General features: G+C 50.6%; 9 protein-coding genes across 9 annotated transcripts; 6 read left to right on the top strand and 3 right to left on the bottom strand.

Annotated features, from left to right (window-relative positions):
* The first annotated feature begins 288 nt into the window (after positions 1-288).
* On the top strand, positions 289-2,196 carry ASPSYDRAFT_655055 (uncharacterized protein). The gene is made up of 3 exons (XM_040850311.1): positions 289-778; positions 882-1,075; positions 1,242-2,196. The coding sequence occupies exons 1-3, from the start codon at positions 628-630 to the stop codon at positions 1,980-1,982; spliced, it is 1,086 nt and encodes a 361-aa protein (XP_040706352.1). The 5' UTR covers positions 289-627; the 3' UTR covers positions 1,983-2,196.
* On the top strand, positions 2,191-3,066 carry ASPSYDRAFT_655073 (uncharacterized protein). Its single transcript, XM_040850312.1, has one exon. The coding sequence runs from the start codon at positions 2,398-2,400 to the stop codon at positions 2,893-2,895; it is 498 nt and encodes a 165-aa protein (XP_040706351.1). The 5' UTR covers positions 2,191-2,397; the 3' UTR covers positions 2,896-3,066.
* Positions 3,067-3,236: 170 nt separating this feature from the next.
* On the top strand, positions 3,237-5,345 carry ASPSYDRAFT_55395 (putative RNA binding protein MSSP-2; the record flags this gene model as incomplete). Its single annotated transcript, XM_040849032.1, has 6 exons — positions 3,237-4,180; positions 4,234-4,324; positions 4,376-4,465; positions 4,522-4,616; positions 4,673-4,990; positions 5,045-5,345. 6 exons carry the CDS (start codon positions 3,237-3,239, stop codon positions 5,343-5,345), a joined length of 1,839 nt encoding a protein of 612 aa, XP_040706350.1.
* A 527-nt stretch (positions 5,346-5,872) lies between these two features.
* Positions 5,873-7,332, bottom strand: ASPSYDRAFT_41219 (FAD synthase). The gene has a single exon (XM_040846227.1). The coding sequence runs from the start codon at positions 7,253-7,255 to the stop codon at positions 6,194-6,196; it is 1,062 nt and encodes a 353-aa protein (XP_040706349.1). The 5' UTR covers positions 7,256-7,332; the 3' UTR covers positions 5,873-6,193.
* A 291-nt stretch (positions 7,333-7,623) lies between these two features.
* On the bottom strand, positions 7,624-8,683 carry ASPSYDRAFT_41217 (J domain-containing protein). Its single transcript, XM_040846226.1, has 3 exons — positions 8,486-8,683; positions 8,388-8,431; positions 7,624-8,330 (listed from the first exon to the last, which is right to left on the bottom strand). The coding sequence occupies exons 1-3, from the start codon at positions 8,546-8,548 to the stop codon at positions 7,802-7,804; spliced, it is 636 nt and encodes a 211-aa protein (XP_040706348.1). The 5' UTR covers positions 8,549-8,683; the 3' UTR covers positions 7,624-7,801.
* Positions 8,684-8,877: 194 nt separating this feature from the next.
* dbp4 (RNA-dependent ATPase HCA4) lies at positions 8,878-11,328 on the top strand (the record flags this gene model as incomplete). The annotated part of the gene is made up of 1 exon (XM_040851628.1): positions 8,878-11,328. One exon carries the CDS (start codon positions 8,878-8,880, stop codon positions 11,326-11,328), a length of 2,451 nt encoding a protein of 816 aa, XP_040706347.1.
* A 1,335-nt stretch (positions 11,329-12,663) lies between these two features.
* ASPSYDRAFT_143131 (BRcat and Rcat domain-containing protein) lies at positions 12,664-13,672 on the top strand (the record flags this gene model as incomplete). Its single annotated transcript, XM_040841313.1, has 3 exons — positions 12,664-12,887; positions 12,955-13,169; positions 13,440-13,672. Coding segments are annotated over 3 exons (672 nt in total), but the record flags the coding sequence as incomplete, so codon positions are not given.
* On the bottom strand, positions 13,593-15,682 carry ASPSYDRAFT_652776 (uncharacterized protein). Its single transcript, XM_040850309.1, has 3 exons — positions 15,399-15,682; positions 14,750-15,351; positions 13,593-14,661 (listed from the first exon to the last, which is right to left on the bottom strand). Exons 1-3 carry the CDS (start codon positions 15,572-15,574, stop codon positions 14,003-14,005), a joined length of 1,437 nt encoding a protein of 478 aa, XP_040706345.1. The 5' UTR covers positions 15,575-15,682; the 3' UTR covers positions 13,593-14,002.
* ASPSYDRAFT_41214 (Hsp70 family protein) lies at positions 15,576-18,446 on the top strand. Its single transcript, XM_040846225.1, has 6 exons — positions 15,576-16,175; positions 16,252-16,424; positions 16,492-16,768; positions 16,842-17,132; positions 17,206-17,666; positions 17,776-18,446. The coding sequence occupies exons 1-6, from the start codon at positions 16,071-16,073 to the stop codon at positions 18,185-18,187; spliced, it is 1,719 nt and encodes a 572-aa protein (XP_040706344.1). The 5' UTR covers positions 15,576-16,070; the 3' UTR covers positions 18,188-18,446.
* Positions 18,447-19,977: the final 1,531 nt, after the last annotated feature.

Raw genomic sequence — 19,977 nt, 5'->3', positions numbered from 1 at the left:
TCTTTAGAACACGCCTGCCTACCTACTCTCATTCCGACGAGTGTGATGGCTGTGCTGTCTGGGCGTTTTATGAGGATGTGATATTGGAATTATGCATAGTTTCATACCCATGTTTGACCAGAATTTAGCGTCTCATAAGAGCTGGAGTCTTTCTTTTGCATTATACGCAGCTATTTGGACATTCTTAGATCAATATACCAGTTTCCTTCATACCATTTTCCAAGCGACAAGTAGACACCACGTGACTCTCGGCCCATCGGTTCGTCGCGCTCCAGTCTTTCCTCTTTCCAAGACTTCCCCGCATGGAGACAGTGGAGGGGTCCGTCAACTGGTGGCAGATCATCCTCCTTTGTTGAAGCTCCCGTCCTTTTAGCCGATGGAAAGCCTCGGAAATCCGCGGGAATACTCGGCCAGGAACCTCTGCATCACCCCTCGGGGATCTTTGCGGGCGATCACGTTACAGCAGCGGGCCTCTCAATAATATCCTCACAACACAACTCTCCTCGCTCAATCCCTTGCTCTGCCCACCTAATCTACCTCCGTGTCTGTCGTTGAGAATTGATTTCTCCGCGCTTCGTCTACTAAGTTCTCAATTGAAATCTTACCTGCGGCCAAGAGCGTCTGAACATGAGTGTGTCGCGAGCTTTCGCCCTTGCGCGGAGGGGCACAGCTCCCAGGTCATGCCGCTCACCTGCGCAGCTTTCACGATTTACCAAGGCCTTCTCGACTAGTCTACGACGAGATGATACCTGGGGATTTATTGGGCTCGGCCAGATGGGTATGCTATGCTAGCTTCCATTAGTTTCAATACCCAATGTTTTCCAAAGAAATTGACTTTGGTTTCGGCTCTGAACGCTGCTCGCTAACTTTATTCTTGATAGGCTACAATATGGCCAAGAACCTACACGCAAAGATTCCCCCGACGGATACACTCCTGATTCGTGACGTGAATGAGGAATCAGCAAACCGCTTTCTTCAAGAGGCTAGCGAGGCCGCGAAGGGCACTGGTGCTAATGTTACTACCCGGCCCCAAGTTACAATTGTGGATAGTGCTAGAGATCTTGCGGAGAAGTCGGTAAGTTTAGCGTGTTTTGCTCCTTGAACCGTGGCTGCCCGGGGGTTGGCAACGTGCTTTATATCGGCCCCGTGGGTGCCTGCAGGGCCGGGTTGGAGTCTAGCATCTTGCGGTTGGGAATTCAAACAGGTTGAAGTTGGGTTTCTAATGTGCCTTTATTATTTAGAACGTGATCATAACCAGTCTTCCGGAGCCTCAGCATGTCAAGGATGTTTTCCATTCCATGCTTCGTCAAGGGACACTGCCTGCATTGGACAAGGAAAGAGTGTTCATTGATACATCGACAATTGATCCGGCTTCTAGCAAAGAGGTCGCAAACGCAATTCATACAACTCAGCAAGGACGATTTGTCGATGCACCAGTTTCGGGCGGCGTTGTGGGAGCGCGCGCCGGAACCCTCTCTTTCATGTTTGGGGCGTCGTCTCAAACGGGAGAACTTGTGGACCGTGTCAAGGCCATCCTACTTCTCATGGGAAAGAAGGCGTGGCATATGGGTGAAGCAGGAACCGGTGTATCGGCTAAGCTAGCCAATAACTATATCCTAGCTATTAACAACATTGCGACGGCTGAGGCTATGAATCTTGGAATGCGTTGGGGCCTTGATCCCAAAGCCCTGGCGGAATTGGTCAGTGCCTCCACTGGCCGGTGCTGGCCAATGGATGTGAACAACCCCGTTCCTGGTGTCGTTGAGGGAGCACCAGCCTCGCGCAACTATGAAGGCGGATTCGGGGTCAGTCTTATGAACAAGGACTTGCGGCTCGCTCTTACTGCCGCGAAGGAGTCCGGTAGTCCTCTGGCACTGGCTGAGGTGGCACAGATCATCTACAGCGTGGTGGAATCGGAGCATCGAGGCAAAGACTTCTCTGTGGTGTATAAATGGCTGCAGGATCAGTCACAACCGCAATGATGGTATTGCATGGTCATTTTCAGCTTTCTATTATACTTGCAATATTACCCTTCTATGTTAACCTCTGTTGTAGGGCTCGATATCTTGTTAGTTATCCAGCCTGTTCCTTTTACTCTGTCCGTTATAGTGCCCTAGGTTGGATAGCAAGCTACCATTAAAGTAGCTTGTTGGATTAACTAGGTGGCTCTGGATATATATGCAGCAGGATTATGCTCGTCGTATTGCTATTTGAAGAAACAACATGCATCTGGCATAGGGTCGGTGGTACCAATTATCTGATGGAAGATTGTCTTGTGTTCATGGCGACGTTTCCGTGATCTTCCACCACAGAGACGTGAAAGCTGCTCGCAATTCATTGGTATATGTGCACCCCACACTTCGCGACATCAACAGGGCTGGCGAGGCCTTAACCTTCATGGTTCAAGCTTTTACAAGCTTTTTCTGTTACTCCCACAACTTGGGCCTATCCTCAACTTCTGTATTCCTTCCCTTCCCTTTTCCCCGTTTCCTTTTGCGACTGCCCTCTCTGGAAGCAGCATCACGGCATCATAGAAGCTCCTTCCTCTTCTTGCTCTTTCCCTTCTCCACGGAGCAGAGCTCTTGCCTTCCCTGTATTCTCCCATCCTCCTCGCTGTCTCGTTCTCCATCCGCGTTGGGACTTTTATTCATCTCCCCCGCGTCTTCCTGTCTTCGTCTTTCATTGCTTCTTTCATCAACTCCATCATCCCATCGACTCTTAGCTATCCCGCATCCCTCGCCATTCGAGCTTGCTACCGATTTATCCTCCCTAGCCAGCTTCCGTACCTTATTGCTCTGTTACACTCATCTTGAGGGCTCCAGCCTCTTGTTGACGTTCGTTCATCGTCCGCATTACCATCCACTTCTGTGCTATTCTAGCCTTCATTCATCTTGAGAATCATGTAAGTCATTCGCTCTGGACACAATTGGATATGGGAGCCTCGTGCTAAATTATCAGCCTAGCTTCTTCTGGCCCGCCAGTGTATTTCAGACTCTGGGATCATTGTCGTGGTATGAGAATCTCTTCTTACTTCCCTCTGGGTAAAGGATGCTTCCGCCTTATATTCACCTGGTTATCCCCACTTGTTCTGGCATATTCACTCTGCCTTCATTATCACTCGCTTGCTGGGACGACACAGTTTGCTTCTCAGCCGTAGCCTCTCTATTCCTATCCATCTTGTGTTGTGAGAATTGCACTAAACATCGCCGCAGAACTGTTATACTAGGTACCAAGCGATGACTACTCAGGCCCAACAGCAAACCATCCCCGACGCCGGTCAGATTCAAGCTGGCCACAACGGACAGTTTACTCATAACAATCGTAGTGCATACGCACCAAGCCATCAGCAAGGCAACCGCCCTGATCTGGCTTCACTTTTTAGTGGCATGAACATCCAAAACCAAGGCCCCGGTGGCAAGTACAATAGCCTCAAGGGAGGCTTGCCTGTTGCCATGCCTCCTCCTTTGGAGCTTGCTGGGCCCCGTTCCTACAACAACCAGCTCGTCCTTCTGCCCAATGGTGGTGTTTTCCCAGGCGTTCCTCCCGTCTCTCCAGTCTCCCCGTACCCCCAATCCGCGATTCCTGGACATGATCAGGTGGGCCAACTTCCGTATATGCCGAGCGCCATGTATCCAGGCCTCGCACCTGGTTGCATCCCGGCGCCTATGCAAGGCTACTCCTTCCCTTATCATATGATGAACTGCGACATGCAGGATCCAACTGGCCATAAACGAAACCACTGGATGGCTAACGATGATCAGAAGGCAGCAGGCCACTCAATGTCTGATGGTGGCACCCAAAATGACTATTATGGTGCTATGCCCAGTCTTGATGGTTCTGGACTGTCGAACTATACGATGAACAACAGTCTTCCCCAAGGAGGGCAGGCAAACTTGCAGCTCCAGATGATGAAGACACCTACCGGATACATCCTGCAGGATCTCGAGAGCCTGGTCCAGCAGGAGCCTGCAATTCCTCGAGCTGTTCCCGCTATGTGGACCAATCCCACTGACCTTACTCTTGCCAAGTGTCTGGAGAATCGTGAGGGAATTACCAATGTCTATATCCGAGGCTTCCTTCCGGAGACCACCGACGAGATGTTGCATGCCTACGCGGGCCGCTTCGGCAAGATTGACCGTTGTAAGGCAATTGTGGACTTGGATACTGGCCTTTGCAAAGGGTTTGTCCTCTTCTCCCCGGAAATATGCTCAGATTTATTGAGTGTTTCCAAAGCTTCGGATTTGTTCAGTACTATAATTTCGAGTCGTGTGAGAATTGTATTCGAGGGTTTTTCTACCTTGGCTACCAAGCCAGCTTTGCCCAGGTATGTATAGCATGCCAAGCTTAGTGGTTTACGCAAGGCTGACAGGTACAGAAATCTCGCAACTCGCGCCTGAAGGATCTTGAGGACAGGTCGTCCACAAATATCTACTGCACCAACATTCCGATCGACTGGACCGAGGCGGTATGTCAAGCATTTTGCTCCTTTGCCTCCTCAGTAACTAACTTGTGTCCATGAAGGACCTTCGTCGCCACTTTGAGCCGTACCGTGTCATCTCGGAAAAGATCAGCCGTGACGAAAAAACCGGGGTTAGCAAGGAGGTTGGCTTTGCACGGTTGGTGACCGAGAGATACCCCCTGTCCCGGATTCTGTGCCGACTAACTATTCCAGTTTTGAAACACGCGAAATCGCCGAGAAGGTCCTATCCGAGTACCACAACGTGGTCGCGGAGGATGATGTGAAACTACTCCTTCGGTTCGCCGATACTAAAGCCCAGAAGCTTCTCAAACAGCAAAGCAACGAACGCCGCGCGTACCGTGCTGGGGAGTACAACTATTCCGTTGAGGTTGTTCAAGGGTCGACTCCATCTCCATCCATCCATCGCCTCCAGCAGGCTGTTTCGCACATCAGCCCTAGCTCTCAAGTTAGCTATGTGTCTCCTGTTGGCGTCGGCTCGAGTTGGACTCCAGCAACGTCTATTTCTCCATCGTAAGTGTTAGGCCCGCCCCAGGCGGTTGCGAATTATGCTAATGGTTCAAGCAGGGTTCCCTTGTCGAAGAATCCAGCGGGGAACATGCGGTTCAACTCGTGGTCTTCCAAACACAGTCCCGCGCCTGGGGAAAGCACCCCTATGTACCGCGGCCGACTCGGGTTTTCCAATCGTCACAACTGGACTGATAACGCATCTGGCGGCTCTTCCAAGACTGCTCTCCCAAGCACGCCTTGTGCCGAGCCTCGTTCCGAGGTGTCTAGCCCCCATAAAGAGAATGTCAAGGCTGGGTCCTTGTCCCCCATGTCGTCGCGCAGGGAGATCATTGTGAACTCTCCGCGATCCGTGATGTAGCGCAATAGGAACCTCCTCGTTCGGGCTTCGAGGCTATGGACGTTAAAACTAGGTTCCTACGACATCCGTCTCTGCTGTTTCCTTCCAGAAGTCACGAAGGGTGAGAAGCATGAGACAACAGGAGATTCAATCACCCCAAAAAAAGAAATCATGACCTACGGTATTCTTTTTTAGCCTTCCGCACAACATGCCCGGAAGCTTACATTTGTTACCGCTGGTTTCCATATCACGTCTATTTCTCTCCTATTGTTCCGCTATCTCTTCCTTGACCGCTATTCTGGACTTCTTGAGCTTTTGACGTGCTGTATGAAAGTATATGTTCTTGATTTTCTTGACAACATCCGAGGTTTGACAAACCGAAAATGATTTCGTTCAGGATTCGCATGTGTTAACAGTTTGTTTTTTGATGGAGAACCGAAGATGGCGAAAGCAAGATGCTGTTATTTTCTGTATCTGTCTAGCAGTGTATTCTCGATTTTCTTCCCAGCAAAACAGGCTGCTTAGTCTAGCATTAATGAAAATGTTGCAGCAAATCAGAGCTTCTACAGTAGTGATGATGGAACTTGGCAAAAGTTTCAATCTTTTCACATAACAAGGACTAGATATGGGTATGTAGTCTGAGGAAGAGAGGCGAGCAAGGTTATTTCGAGTCATCAATTCTTTTCGCCATAACAGTCTGCTATATCTAGCAATGATTAAGAATGCAGTAGTAGTAGGTGGGCAGTGTCGAAAAATGCGCCAAATCTGCATGATGTCTATGAGTGTGACGATTGACGTGCACAACAGGGGTGTCTGAGCAATACAACAATGCCTTATCTCTAAACAAACAAATCTATCAATGCGATTCCTCAATAGCGGCCTGACCGCTCCAGGTTGTCGTCTATGAGTTCGTACGCAGGGCCATATTCCTCCTTCACCGGATCCCATAGACTTGGATTTTGATGCGTATTTGACAGCCCGCCCAGGCTCGTGTAGCCTTTATCATAGAGGGAACAATACTCCAATTGAAGATGGCGAAGGAACGCCCAGATTTCAGCGTAGCGCCAGTCAACAACGGGGTGAATGCGCATAAAATCGGGCCAGCCGCTGTCTGTTGGGTCGAAGTTCGTCAAGTTGGTACCATGCGGATCCGTCCGCCTCATGCCGACAAAGATAGCCTTCACCGAGGGGTTCCGGTCCAGGTAATCCTCAAACCCCGATCTAAGGGTTGTCTGCGCGTTCTTTGTATATCTCGCCAGGTCTAAATGGTAGATCTGTTTTGACCAGTTGACGAAATCCTCCATTTCCGTGAACGGGTCGGCCTCGGCGACGTACATTGCCGGGATTGATTGGCGCTTTGTTTCATCAATTGGGAGCTTTGAGTTGAGCGCGGCGAGAAAGAGAATGAGTAATACTAGGCAGTCTTTACCACCATTGTAGGAGAGAGCGATTTCGTCGAGTGAGTATTTTTGGAGTGCGTCGTCGATGATGTTGAGGGAGGTTCGGGTTCGGTTCTGAACGCTGCTGAGGAGGGAGTCGGGCTCGTGAGATTCGGCGAGAAAGGCTTGCACTCGCGTGTGGCAGGAAGTTATTACAGATGTGAGGGATGTTGCGTGCTTCGATGGTATTGATTGCGGGAGGTGTGAATGTGGTGGTTGTGTTTCAGCCGCAGATGACATCGTGTCGGCGGTTGTGAGTGCGGGAGGTTTGGGGGGAACAGGACCGACGGATGCTGAGGGAGAAGCTGTCATATCAATTGAGCCGGCATTCAGGGCATGAGAACAGTCTTGATTGAGAGAAAGAGGGAGAGAAAGAGGAAGGCGGGAGTTTGAGTCTGTTCGGGGAGTTGGGGGGAGAATGTTCTGGTATGAATCTCCGCCCCGCTCTCCCCGCAGTCCGAGGCTGTTCTGCTTTCTGACCGCTTCCAACATTCTTATCAGTGACAGTTATCAGCCACGCAACTGAAGGACGAGGGGCTTCTGGATTGAAGAATGAGGACTGGTGCCGTGATTCTCCTAAAAAAGTCCGAGATGGCCAAGGGTGATTTAAACAATTTGATGTATCGCCACCTAACGGCCATGGCCGTTAGTGCCGAAATTGGTAGTACTACTCAACCACTGGGCAGAGCCTCGAAATATTGGTCACCCTCATCCCAGTGTGGGCTCTTTACAAGGAAAAGCCTTTGTCGTGATTTTCCCATTGCGTCTACATTAACTTACAGAAGGCACCATGCATCTTCACCTGTCCAGTCACTGGCACTGAAGCTGTCATCTTAGTCAAGGCGTAGATGGAAGGAACCGGCAGCCAGTCATATTGAGCATAAACAGAATTTGGTCCGCGGGTAGCGACTACTTCGCTGTGCTTCGCGGTAGTCGCAGCTGCCCTGACGAAGGCGGAGTATAAAGACCTTTGCATGCGGATCATGAAGACTCAGCTGGGAAATGTCAAACGCATAGCCTTGACGCTTTAACATAACATTATCCCAAGACCTTCATTTTTTTCTTCTTCTTTTCGCCGTCCTTCTTCTGGCCCTTCTGCCAATCACGCCAGCTTCCAATTCGCTTGTCGCGACTATCCTCCCATGCCTGATGCTGGTCCCGTTTACGTTTCCGCTCTTCAATCTCTTCCTCTTCTTTCCGCCTCTCTCGTCCCTCTTCTTGTAGCTTCGCCTTAGCCTGTCTTCGCCTTCGTGCTTCTTCCTCTAACAATACCTGGACTGTCTTTTGCCGCCACTCCTTCTTGAACTCATCGGTCTTCAACTCCGGTGAGTCCAATGTATACTTATGTTCGCGGATCAAGAGCCGTCGAGCATCTGCGATGCATTCATCCAGGTATGAACGTTGTTTCTCATCCATCAGAGCGGATTGCGCTTTCTTCAGACGATCGAACGCATCCGGCGCGCCCGGGTTTTGCGTTTTATCCGGGTGAATCAGTAATGACTTCTTCCGGTACTGTATCTTTATGTCCTTCTCCGTCACTCCGGGTTGAAGGTCAAGAACGGCGTAGCTGGGGCGCACGAGGTTAGTTTCCAGATTCGGCGAGCAGCCTCTTTTAGGGACTTACGCATCTAAAACAAATGATTTTCGGATGCGATCAATTTCCGCATCCTGATTGGATTAGCGTCGAGAAAGCAATTGGTATCAATCTGGCAATGCACTCACCTTGGTGAAATCGGAGGCCTCTCGCTCAAGGGCATCTAGGGCATCTTGCTCGTCGTCTGACATTGTGATATCGGGATATTATTGGGTGACAGAAATTAGATAGCCGAGATCAAGTTATGATGATATCACAGTTTGTCGTGGCATAATCACCATAACAATCTTTGTTAGTTCGTTAAGTTCTGGGTATCGCGATTCGCGACGACCAAGTCTCCAAGGTGACGCTAGTTATCGCAAGATCGGCCTTATCACCGCGCTGACTCAGCAGTTGCTAGTCCGGCAGAAAAAAAAGTTCCTTCACCGCCTTATATATGTTTCTCTATTGAAGACCAAGTTAGATTCATTCCATTGTCTGCAATTTGTCGGAGATCCAAACCAGCTCGCTGTCGGTTATCATGGCTCAATCAACAGGGCCTCGGAACGGCAAACACGCAAAGTCGTCCAATCGTACCGGGAATTTGAAGCGCAAGCGGGTTCAAGAGGATCTTTCGTCGCTCGTGAAACGAGTCGAAGATATCGATCTGAAGGGAAAATTCGAATCCTTTTCCGATTTACCTCTATCGGAACCGACGGTCTCCGGCCTTACCTCGTCTCACTTCAAGACACTAACGGATATTCAATCTCGTGCGATCAGTCATGCGCTCAAGGGCCGAGATGTTCTGGGCGCCGCAAAGACGGGAAGCGGGAAAACACTGGCATTTTTGATACCTGTTCTGGAAAATCTATACCGGAAGCAATGGGCCGAACACGATGGACTAGGCGCTTTGGTCATATCCCCTACGCGTGAATTGGCGATTCAGATCTTTGAGGTCCTCCGAAAGATCGGCCGGTATCATACATTTTCTGCGGGACTGGTTATTGGAGGGAAGAGCTTGCGCGAGGAGCAGGAGAGATTAGGGCGGATGAATATCCTCGTTTGCACACCTGGTCGAATGCTGCAGCATTTGGACCAAACGGCTTTCTTCGAGACGCATAACCTGCAGATGCTGGTGCTGGATGAGGCGGATCGGATTATGGATATGGGGTTCCAGAAAACTGTCGATGCGATTGTAGGACATCTACCACCGCAGCGACAGACTCTGCTCTTCAGTGCGACCCAGACAAAAAAGGTATCTGATCTGGCTCGTCTGAGTCTCCAGGACCCTGAATATGTGGCTGTCCACGAAGCTGCCTCTTCTGCAACACCGTCAAAACTTCAGCAGCACTACATCGTTACACCGCTTGCTCAAAAACTCGACACGCTCTGGAGTTTTATCCGGAGTAATCTGAAATCGAAAACTATTGTGTTTTTATCTTCAGGGAAGCAAGTCCGCTTTGTTTACGAATCATTCCGACACATGCAACCCGGTATACCTCTACTACATCTGCACGGCCGCCAGAAACAAGGTGGACGTCTCGACATTACGACACGATTTTCGCAGGCACAGCACGCCGTCCTTTTTTCTACCGATGTCTCCGCTCGTGGTTTGGATTTCCCAGCTGTAGACTGGGTTATTCAGCTGGATTGCCCCGAAGACGCAGATACATATATTCACCGTGTTGGTCGGACGGCGCGGTATGAACGCGATGGTCGTGCGGTGTTATTCTTGGATCCTAGCGAGGAGAAGGGGATGTTACGCCGTCTCGAACAGAAGAAGGTCACGGTGGAGCGGATAAACGTCAAGGCAAACAAGCAGCAAAGTATAAAACACCAGTTGCAGAATATGTGCTTCAAGGACCCTGAGCTCAAGTACCTTGGCCAAAAGGCATTTATCTCTTACGTCAAGTCTATCTACGTCCAAAAAGACAAGGATATTTTCAATCTGAAGGAGCTCAAACTTGAGGATTTCGCTGGCAGTCTTGGTCTCCCTGGTGCTCCTCGAATCAAATTCATCAAGGGAGATGATACCAAGGAACGGAAGAATGCGTCTCGAGCTACCGCGTACCTGTCTAGCGATGACGACGAATCGGACGAGGATGGCGAAAAGAAGAAGCAGCAGCCCAAGGAGAAGGAAGTCCGAACCAAGTACGACAGAATGTTCGAGAGGCGAAATCAAGACGTGTTGGCCGATCACTACTCGAAGCTTATTAACGACGATGGTACAATAGCCGATCCCAGCAAGGGCACGGACGACGCAGATGAAGATGAGGACTTCCTCTCTGTCAAACGGCGGTTTGAAGCTGGAGACGAAGCACTTGACGGTCAAGCCAGCTCCGAGTCCGATTCAGACGATGCATCCGACTCCGACGACGACAACGACAACGAAGGAGACAACGGCGACAAGAAAGACCCCAAGGTCGTCAAAATTAGCGACAAAGATACACTGGTTGTCGATTCTAAGCGCCGCGAAAAACTGCTCAAGTCTAAGAAGAAACTACTCAAATTCAAGGGCAAGGGCACCAAACTTGTTTACGATGACGAAGGAAACGCACATGAACTCTACGAAATGGAAGACGAGGATGCCTTCAAGGCTCGCGGTGATGCCAAAGAGCAGCAGGCCCGGTTCTTGGCCGAGGAGGCACAGCGCACACAGGTCGCTGATATGGAGGATAAGGCTGTTGCTAAGCAGAAGAAACGTGAGAAGAAGGAGAAGCGGAAGGCGAGGGAGCGGGAACTCTTGGCTGAAGAGGAGCGAGAGGAGGCCGTTGCTCAACTGGCTCCTTATGACCAGGACGATGACATGGCTGATGGATACTCTGGGTCCGAGGGAGAAGAAGAGGAGCCGCGCCCGACCAAGAGGACAAAGGTCCAGGAAACAGAGCCCGTGCCCTGGTACAAGCAGGAAAAGAAGAAGAAGCCTTCTGGAGAGGGACAGATCCAGACCCTGGAGGATTTGGAGTCGTTGGCTACGGGTTTGTTGGGGTGATCTGTTCAGTGTATTCTTTTGTCATTATTCAGCGAGACTTCACATAACCATCTATTAGGTATTCTGCATGTATATACGGTAGTGACGATAAAACCCATGCCGCATCTCCGAGAGGCTCTTCTCTGTTGACTCTTCCTTCTTCACGTGCTGTTGGATGATTGGTAGACAGTAATAGTACAGCCACCACAACACCAAGACATCGCTTTGCCCAACCCCAGCAGCTAGCGAAGCACCTCGTGTTCACTGATTCAATCATCAAACGCGAGGCTGACTTCTCCTACTCGCCAGAAATGCTCGGGCTTCGAGCCACTGCGTCCTGGGCGTTTGTCGACAGCTTCCTGTCCCCGCGCCAGCAAACAGCGATGACTCCCAACGTCTTCTCCTCCCCGAGCTATGCCCATTCAAAACCCTTCCATGTTAAAAGCTTAAACTGAACACCTATTCCATATTATACTCTTGAAATACCTAATACTCGGGCCAGAAACCGAAACAATGAAGAAATTCGTGAAATTCCTCGGCGGAGAGAAAGGAAACTCTGCAACTTATCACAGCATCTGGTCAGTTCCAGCCCCCGAATCAGGCTCAAGAGCAGTCGTCACAAACACGAAGGAATCCCGTCAAAAGCTGTCTACAAAGAAGCCGCAAGCCCCTCAGCACATCTCGAGCCTCAATCAGCCGTCAGTTGCAGAGCTCAGCAGTCCAACAACGTCTGCATTCTCAGCGCGTACGGAAGGAACATCCATTGCGGAACTTTCAGCGTCATCGGACGCTCAGATTTCGGAGTTGCATGCTTGGAATCCGGATGTTCATTCTGGGCGGGCCATTTCTCCGAGGGAGGAGCCTCATTGGAATGGAGAACAACCGCAGCCCAATTACACTCGGGTGTTCGTCGATGATGATGATGATGATGAACCCGCCGACCCTATCCTTGCACCTACGCCGCCTCCAGCCCCAACGACAGCACCACCACCAACGTCCACACCCAAGCCAAAGTCAGAACTGGCCTCGGACCTCCTTATATTCTCTGACACAACCGATGCGATTCCACTATTTGGACGGCAGTTTGGTATAGCGCCGACATCCATAGTGCGCGAGCAGGAGAAAGCGCCGGAGCCAGAACCGGAGCCAGAACCGGAACCAGAACCAAAACCAGATCAACCGGAACAAACACCGCCAGGCCCAAAGAGCCCGCAGGCGCTTTTCCAGCAAGTAGACGACGAGTTGGAAGCGCTATATGTCGGCTACCTCAAGAACTCCTGTAAACAGAAGCCACCTTCGGAGTCCGCGAATAAAGCGAAGCGATGGCGTTCCAAATCGGAACATGCGCCAGAGGCGTGCATTATCTGTCTTGAGCCATTTGGGCCGGATGGGGTCAAGGCACCGGATACACTATCCATCGCCTGCCAACATACACCGTCAGTTTGCTATATTTGTCTGGCGAAGAGCATCAAGCACGATCTTGAGGCCAAGTTCTGGAACGAAATCAAATGTCCAGAATGCAAGACTCTGTTTGTCCACGAGGATATTAAACGGTTTGCCGACGAGGAGACATTTGCTCGGTAGTTTTGATCCCTTTCTTTCTCATCTTCAATGGAAACGCAGAGACACTAACATCACTTAACAAAGGTACAACAATTTCTCCTTTCGGGCTGCAGTCTCCGTCGACAAAAACTTCGTTTGGTGCCTCGACTGCCCCTTCGGCCAACTCCACGAATCAGGCGCCGAACAGCCGCTCGTACGTTGTCTCAATTGTAACTCCGAGTCTTGCTTCAAGCACTCCATCAAGTGGCATGATGAGTTCACATGTGACGAGTATGATGCTATTCTTTGGGATCCGGATAGTTATAGATCTATCAAGGAGAGGACTGCCGGCCGCACCGGGGTGGAGCGAGAGTACCTGAAACAGAAAGATCTTAACCGTGCAAAGAAAAAGGAGACAGCACGACAAACGAAGCTGCATGAAGCACAGAAGAAAGCGGCGCGCAAGAAGCAACAGGAGGAGGCCTCCCGGTTGCGAAAGGAGAAGAAGGCCGCTGAGGCCGAAGCAGCGCGGGCACAGCCGCAACCGGAGGATGAAGACAATGAAGAGGAGACAAGCAAAAACGCAGTAGAGGATGACTTCAGAGAGAAGATCGAAATGTTGAAGCGGCGGATGCGGGAGGTTGAATTGTCGGTGAATTTGGTCGAGGAGATCGCGAAGCGTTGTCCGGGCTGTCAATGGCCAATCGAGAAGAACGAGGGCTGTGACCATATGACTTGTAAGCTCACCTTTCTTACTTCCTTCCTCGTCCCTTGGCGCTGCCTGCTCTTTGATCTGTTTTATGGCCGAGTACCGGCTGGTTGACCGATACAGGCATCAAATGCAGAAAGGAGTTTTGCTGGATCTGCCTTGGCCCTTGGTCCTCGCATACTGGCCGGTGCCGGCCGCGGCCATAGGCAGTCAGACCTTTTTATTTACACCCACTAACGAATCTCTGCAAAGGTATCAAATGTCGTCACGAGTTCTGCTGGGTTTGCTTAAACGACTACAATGAGATCCTGCGAGTAGGGAACTCGATGCACAAGCCAGACTGCAAATTCCATACAGACAATCTACCTATAGCATAGCATAGTATGACACACTGTAATGAGATAACGGTCCTCCGACTATAACTTGAAACATCGCCCTCATATCCTAAAAGATCCCAGAAAAGAACCCTGCTGCCGGCTTCCTACTCGCCTTCTCCCGATGTAGCCAGTCCGCCAAAGCCCCCAAAACAGTAACCGGCTCTTGCCCCCCTTTCTTCGCCGGCGCAGCCGTCATTCTCCTCCTCTTTTGGTCATCAAGAGAAACTAGAACCGCCGGCCTGGTCAAGGTCTTTCCCTCCGCCCACGAATCCGCCCTCAACTTGCGAAACACCAGTTTCGGCTTCAAGTCAAACACCCACCGCAACTTCAACGGCTCCCCATCCTCGCCCCTCGGCCTCTCCCTCAAAGTCTTCCTCGTATTCAAATCCACAAACTCATAACTCGCAAATTTTTCCTTCACGCCAGCCTCTTTCTCAAAAATTGCCGCTGGATCCAGGAGCTGCTTATCGTGGTACGTCGACCACTCGAGGGTATACTCGTCGAAGCACAGATGCATCTTGCGCGCGAGCTGGCAGGCTGGCTTGGCGATGTTCTCAAAGAAGCTCTTCGCGAGGTTCTCGTCTGTGTCTGTTGCTAGCACACGGAGCATTTTTGCCATTTCGCAGCTGATTTCCCACATGCGGTCTTCGGCGTATGCGGAGAATCCGGGACGTTCGGCTGCTGCGGTGTATGTTTCTATGCGCCAGTGGCGGCAGGCGCGGGTGTCTAAGCCGGGTTAACTAATGACTCCCGAAAAGAATAGAAAAAGGGAAACGTATAAAGAGAGACAGAGGGAAAGAGGGAAAAGTTATACCTCGTCTCGGCTGCAAATCCCTCATACTACGCTCAACGGTCATAACAAACTGTCTCTCTGATGAAGGCAGAGGGCAGTAAAAGTCCTGCGAGAAGATGACGTCGTTGAGAAACCGCAGAATAGCCGTTTGAATAATATCCATATCTGTGCTTGGGGCATCGAAGGCTGCCTTTCCTGCGGGCGGTATCAAGTCCATGAGATTCTGGGTGTCTTTGGGGCGTAGTCTTTCTTTGCTGACGACCATTTCGTCGATGGAGTCGCCTAGGTTCTGGTCGACCCAGTCTTCAACGGCGGCGCAGAGCGCTGTGAATTCTTCGACAGCCTCTGGTTCAGTGAGTGTTTGGTGGCGGGGTTGTAGACTGAAAACGAAGTCTTGGGCTTCCTGAAGATCGGATTGGAGCTGGGTGATTCTGGCCCGTAGGGCAGCGTTCTCGTCTTGTAGAGAGGAGATGGTGGGAGGTTCGGGTTTAGGCTCGGGTTTTCGAGGCTCATTGTTCAGATTTTTGCTCTTATCGATGTTTTCTTCTTTGAGATTTACCGGGATAGGTTCTTTCGGAGGCGGCTTTGGTTTCGATGTTTCGGTGGTGGTGGTTGTAGAGGGACTGAGAAGATTAGCGTGCAACAAGCAAAACATCAACTGAAGACTCACGCTTCTTTCTTCTCAATCTTCTCCATCTCCGTCTTCTCAACCTCCCCCTCCTTCGAGGGTACAACAACATCCTGCCTCTTCCTCAACGTTTGAGGCACCATCACAGCGTCAACTTCGTCCATAACGTCCTGGTAAAGCGATCTTTGAATCTGCTCTTCCTCAGCAGGGATGAACATCGCAAGAAGATCATGAGTTGAATCGCGAGCTTCAGCTCTTCACGACCACAGATCCACACAATAGAAGAAAGTGACCTCATTGAGGGGCTGTTCTCATGCACGGGGCACGGAGAGAGGGGCGCAAGGCAGATTGCAGATTGCCCGGGGCACGGTTCCTTCTCACTAATTAGGGCTCCCAAGCCTCTAATATACGAACGTGGCCCTGCTCGCCGGTTTTCTATTGGAACGCCGCCCGAACACGAGGCTCTGCGTATGGAACAAAAATAGCGATTGGTTTATTGAGCTTTATTGATTGGGCTTGAGTCAGAGGTGAGAACGAGATTGGCTGGGGTGGGAAGTGAGATGGTGAAGACATGCCATACAAACAAACGCCCGCTGATCTCACGGCCGAGGCCGTGAATTGAGCAAACGGCTGTCTTTCCTTGACGCTGTCTGATCTTCTCCCTTTATTCTTCTTCTCTCTCCATCTTGTTTTCTTCTGGAAAAGACTTGCAACATGGAGAAACAATTCAGCTCGCTCTCTGTCGACGACCGCAAGCTCGTTATCGGCATCGATTTCGGGACGACCTTCACTGGCGTCGCGTGGGCAGAGACTAGACGGGTTCGTTACACCATCTTCCCAAGCAATTCTTGAACTCGGTTTCGTAACTAACATCTTATTATCCTCAACTTCCCAGGCCGACCACATCTCCGTCATCGAATCATGGCCCTCCCACGCCGGTACACAAGAAGGCATCAGCAGTGTCAAAGTGCCCACGGAGCTGCGCTACACCGAAGATTCTGGCGGCAAGAACGTAGAATGGGGTTTTCAAATCCCTGCACTGGTTGACCGATACCAGTGGTTTAAACTGTACCGCCTACATTCCCTTCCTCGACTCCATGGGAAGTATATACAAGCTAATACGGCCTGGTGACAGTGGACTCGATGAAAGCAACCCCCTGGTCTCAATTAAAAGCTGGGGCGACAAGACTCCCGAAAGGTTAACAGAGGACTATCTTACAGCACTGTATAAGCAGATCATGTACACGCTCGAGCAGAAACTCGGCGCTGCGCTCCTCCGCACTATCCCGCTTGAGTTCTCGCTCACCGTCCCTGCTATTTGGACCGAGGCTGCGAAGGATAAAACCCTCAAAGCCTGTCAGAAGGCCGGATTTATCAAGAACAATGAGGATATTTCTCTTGTATCAGAGCCGGTAAGGAACTGCTTTTCACTTTGCTCTTTTTTTTTTCGCTACCCTTTCATAATAGGTGCTAACTTATCTGTAGGAGGCAGCAGCTATCTACGCAATCCAAGGCCTAGACCCTCATGGGCTCAAAGTCGGGGACAGCTTTGTCCTCTGCGACGCCGGTGGCGGCACAGTCGACTTGATTTCGTACAAGATAATCGCGCTGACGCCGATATTGCAGGTTGAGGAGATCACGACGGGGACTGGCGGGCCTTGTGGTTCGACATTCTTGAATAGGCGCTTTGCGGATACGCTCACGCGCAAGCTCGGGAGGGAGGACGGATGGGATGATGAGGTTCTGCAGGAAGCGATGGAGAGGTTTGATTCTGTCGTACGTCCTTCTCCATTCCCTTAACTCTGCCAGATCGGTGGATAGATCGCCTCTAACTGTGCCTGTGGGGCAGATCAAAAAGCAGTACTCCCCAACCATCGACGGCAACCAGGGCTACGTAATCCCCGTCCCAGGGCTAGCCAACAACGCCGAACTCAACATCCGGCGCGGAAAAGTCACACTCTCCCCGCAGGAGATGTACGAGATCTTCGAGCCGGTGATTCTCAAAATCATCAAGTATGTGCAGGACCAGATTGCCGCGTGCGGAGAGACCGAGATCCGCGCTGTCTTGTTGGTTGGCGGGTTTGGACAGAACAGCTACTTGAAGGAGCGTTGCCGAGATGCTCTCAAGAGCGTGGAGGTTTTACAGCCGCCGAATGCTTGGACGGCTGTTGTGCGGGGCGCGGTGATGATGGGGTTGGCGAGGACGAATGCTCTCCGAACGGTGGATGTGGTTAGTAGGAAGGCGCGGAAGCATTATGGGATTCAGCTGCATACGCCGTTCAAGGAGGGTAAGCATGATGAAAGCAAGAAGTATGTTTTCCTAACCTACCTACATACCTACTCAGTTTTACCATTCCCCTGTTTATATTCGGAGGCTGTTTGATATGTATATTGGGAGTAAAAACTAACAAAAGCTAAGATACTGGTGCACCCGCCTGGGCCATTACCGCACACACGCCATGTTCTGGTTCCTGAACAAGGGTCAAACGATCGAAGAAAATAAGCCGATCCCAATCGACTTCTTCCAAGACTTTGCCGTTAGCAATGGCAAGCCGCAAATGATGTACACAGAGGTCTTTGCGAACGCCGAAGATGACGATGCGCCTATACACAAAGGACCCGGCACAAAGTCACTGGTAACGCTCAAGGCGAATCTCTCGGTTATTCCGCAGACGGATCTGGAAAAGACGATTCGCCGCCGAGCGGACGGGAAGAATTATTATAATATCGATGCGGTGATTGAGGCGACTTATTCGTCGGCGGAGACGCGGTATGTGCTTTCTGTGCAGGGGAAGAAGTATGATTCAGTTAGTGCGGAGTATGCATATTAAAGTTGGATTTTTTGCGTTTTCACTTTCGCTTTTATCTTTTTTTATATTTTTGTATCGTTTTTTGTTGTGGTTTAAGCTCAATATCATTACGGCAGATTCATTTGGAGCACAGAATTTCTACGAGAACTCATATAGCAGGTAACGCAGTTTCCGTTATCGAGTAACGATACACTTATTTAGGTAGCTCCTATGCACGCAAGAAATGGGCTGTACACTCCGGTATCGCATCAATCAAGGCATATTGAGTCGAGTCTTGGTTTCAACCAGATCTGTCTAACCGCCTTACTTATCCAGTACACCACGAAAAGGTGCCCAACTATCGTTCTGGGTGCATCCACCGTGCTCATTCAGGATAGCTTCATGATTCATCCAGGTGTAATTGACTGTATATCGACGTTTGCCCCTTCCTGTCTTAGATAATTCCACAGCATTGAAGCCGGAGCAGCCTGATAGATGGAGGGATATACGATGCACCTAGGCTATACATCGCACAGCAGCCATGGCCCTTCTCAGCTTCTTTGCTTGATCCCCAATCGCCGCAAGTTAAGTACAATGGATATCACCAGGACCAGCTCTAGCGGGGTTAGAAAGGAACGATAATGCAATGAGTCTGGTGGGGAACCAGCAGGCATGCTTAGATGCGATGTGTAAGAAGACCAGCGGAAGACAGCAGTCACCGCGCAGCCAATTTTTGACGTACGCATTGCTCCCATTAGGGATTCCAGGCGGAGACTTTCGGTGCCTTCGCGACGCCTCTCTTCTTTCGAGATTGCCGCCAAAATGAAATCCAAGGACTTACTAACCCCAGTCACAATAGACCTGTGCCCCTGGCGATTGATAACGGTAGTATAAAGCCGCTCGGTAGGGACCGCCTTTCCACTTGTCCTATTGTTGCTCGTCTCAACGATGCGAGCGCCAGCCGAACAACCTGTTCTGCTAGACCAACAGACCAGGGAGTGGAGACCGGTCCTAACACAGTAGTCACTTCATGCTGATTGCCAACTTCTCGGGATTTTCCATCACGGAAGTGACTTCTGTTATCGGTCCAACCACTGTAGGACAAGCAGTCGGCCACGAGGGCTTGCGCCTGCTTCGATTAACCACCCAATTTCCGTTAGAGTAGGCTCAAGGAAGGCCAGAGGGCAACTGGATGTCTTCACAACAAGCGCGAAGTCGCGGCCAGGGGGTTTTTGGGGAAATCAATAACTATTTGCCTCTTGTCCCTGATTGGACCTCGTGGTAGGTCCAACAATCCACCCTATCCATCATCGACCGGTCGAAGGAGTCTAGCGCACAAGATTTCTGGTCAGCTAGAATGACAGCTCTCAAATGGGCCTCACTTACTGGCTGTGGCCCTTGACTCTCCTTGGTCCATATTGTTGCATTATATTCATCGGATGGTTTTGTCGTGGGTGGAATGGAGGAGCAAGCTCATAAGCAGAGGACTCATGAATTGGCTGGCCATCGCGACGTCTAGTTTACCCAGGCTGGAAGCAAAACATTCCTCCTTTCTTTCCTTAGTTCTGGTATATCAGGCCGGTGAAGATCACAAAAGGCTCCGTCTTTTGTAGGCTTCTGAGTTGGATGGTACAGTCTGTTCACCCTCGTACAAGATAAAGATCATCGAGGTCGTCCATAGATTTCAAAGGGGGACGCAGTTAGGGCATTAGGGGTTTCGATGTCCTGGCCTCCGACCCTTGCCCAAAGGAGGGCTGGGAGGGTTGAGGATGTCAGAAAGAGGATGAGGCCCCGGGGGGTGTAAAGGGGGTATTTATAGGCGAGCAATGATT

Source organism: Aspergillus sydowii (genome assembly GCF_001890705.1).
Source record: "Aspergillus sydowii CBS 593.65 unplaced genomic scaffold ASPSYscaffold_2, whole genome shotgun sequence".
NCBI lineage: Eukaryota > Fungi > Ascomycota > Eurotiomycetes > Eurotiales > Aspergillaceae > Aspergillus > Aspergillus sydowii.
Note: the sequence above shows the minus strand (reverse complement) of the source record. Positions and strands in the feature narration are given on the sequence as shown.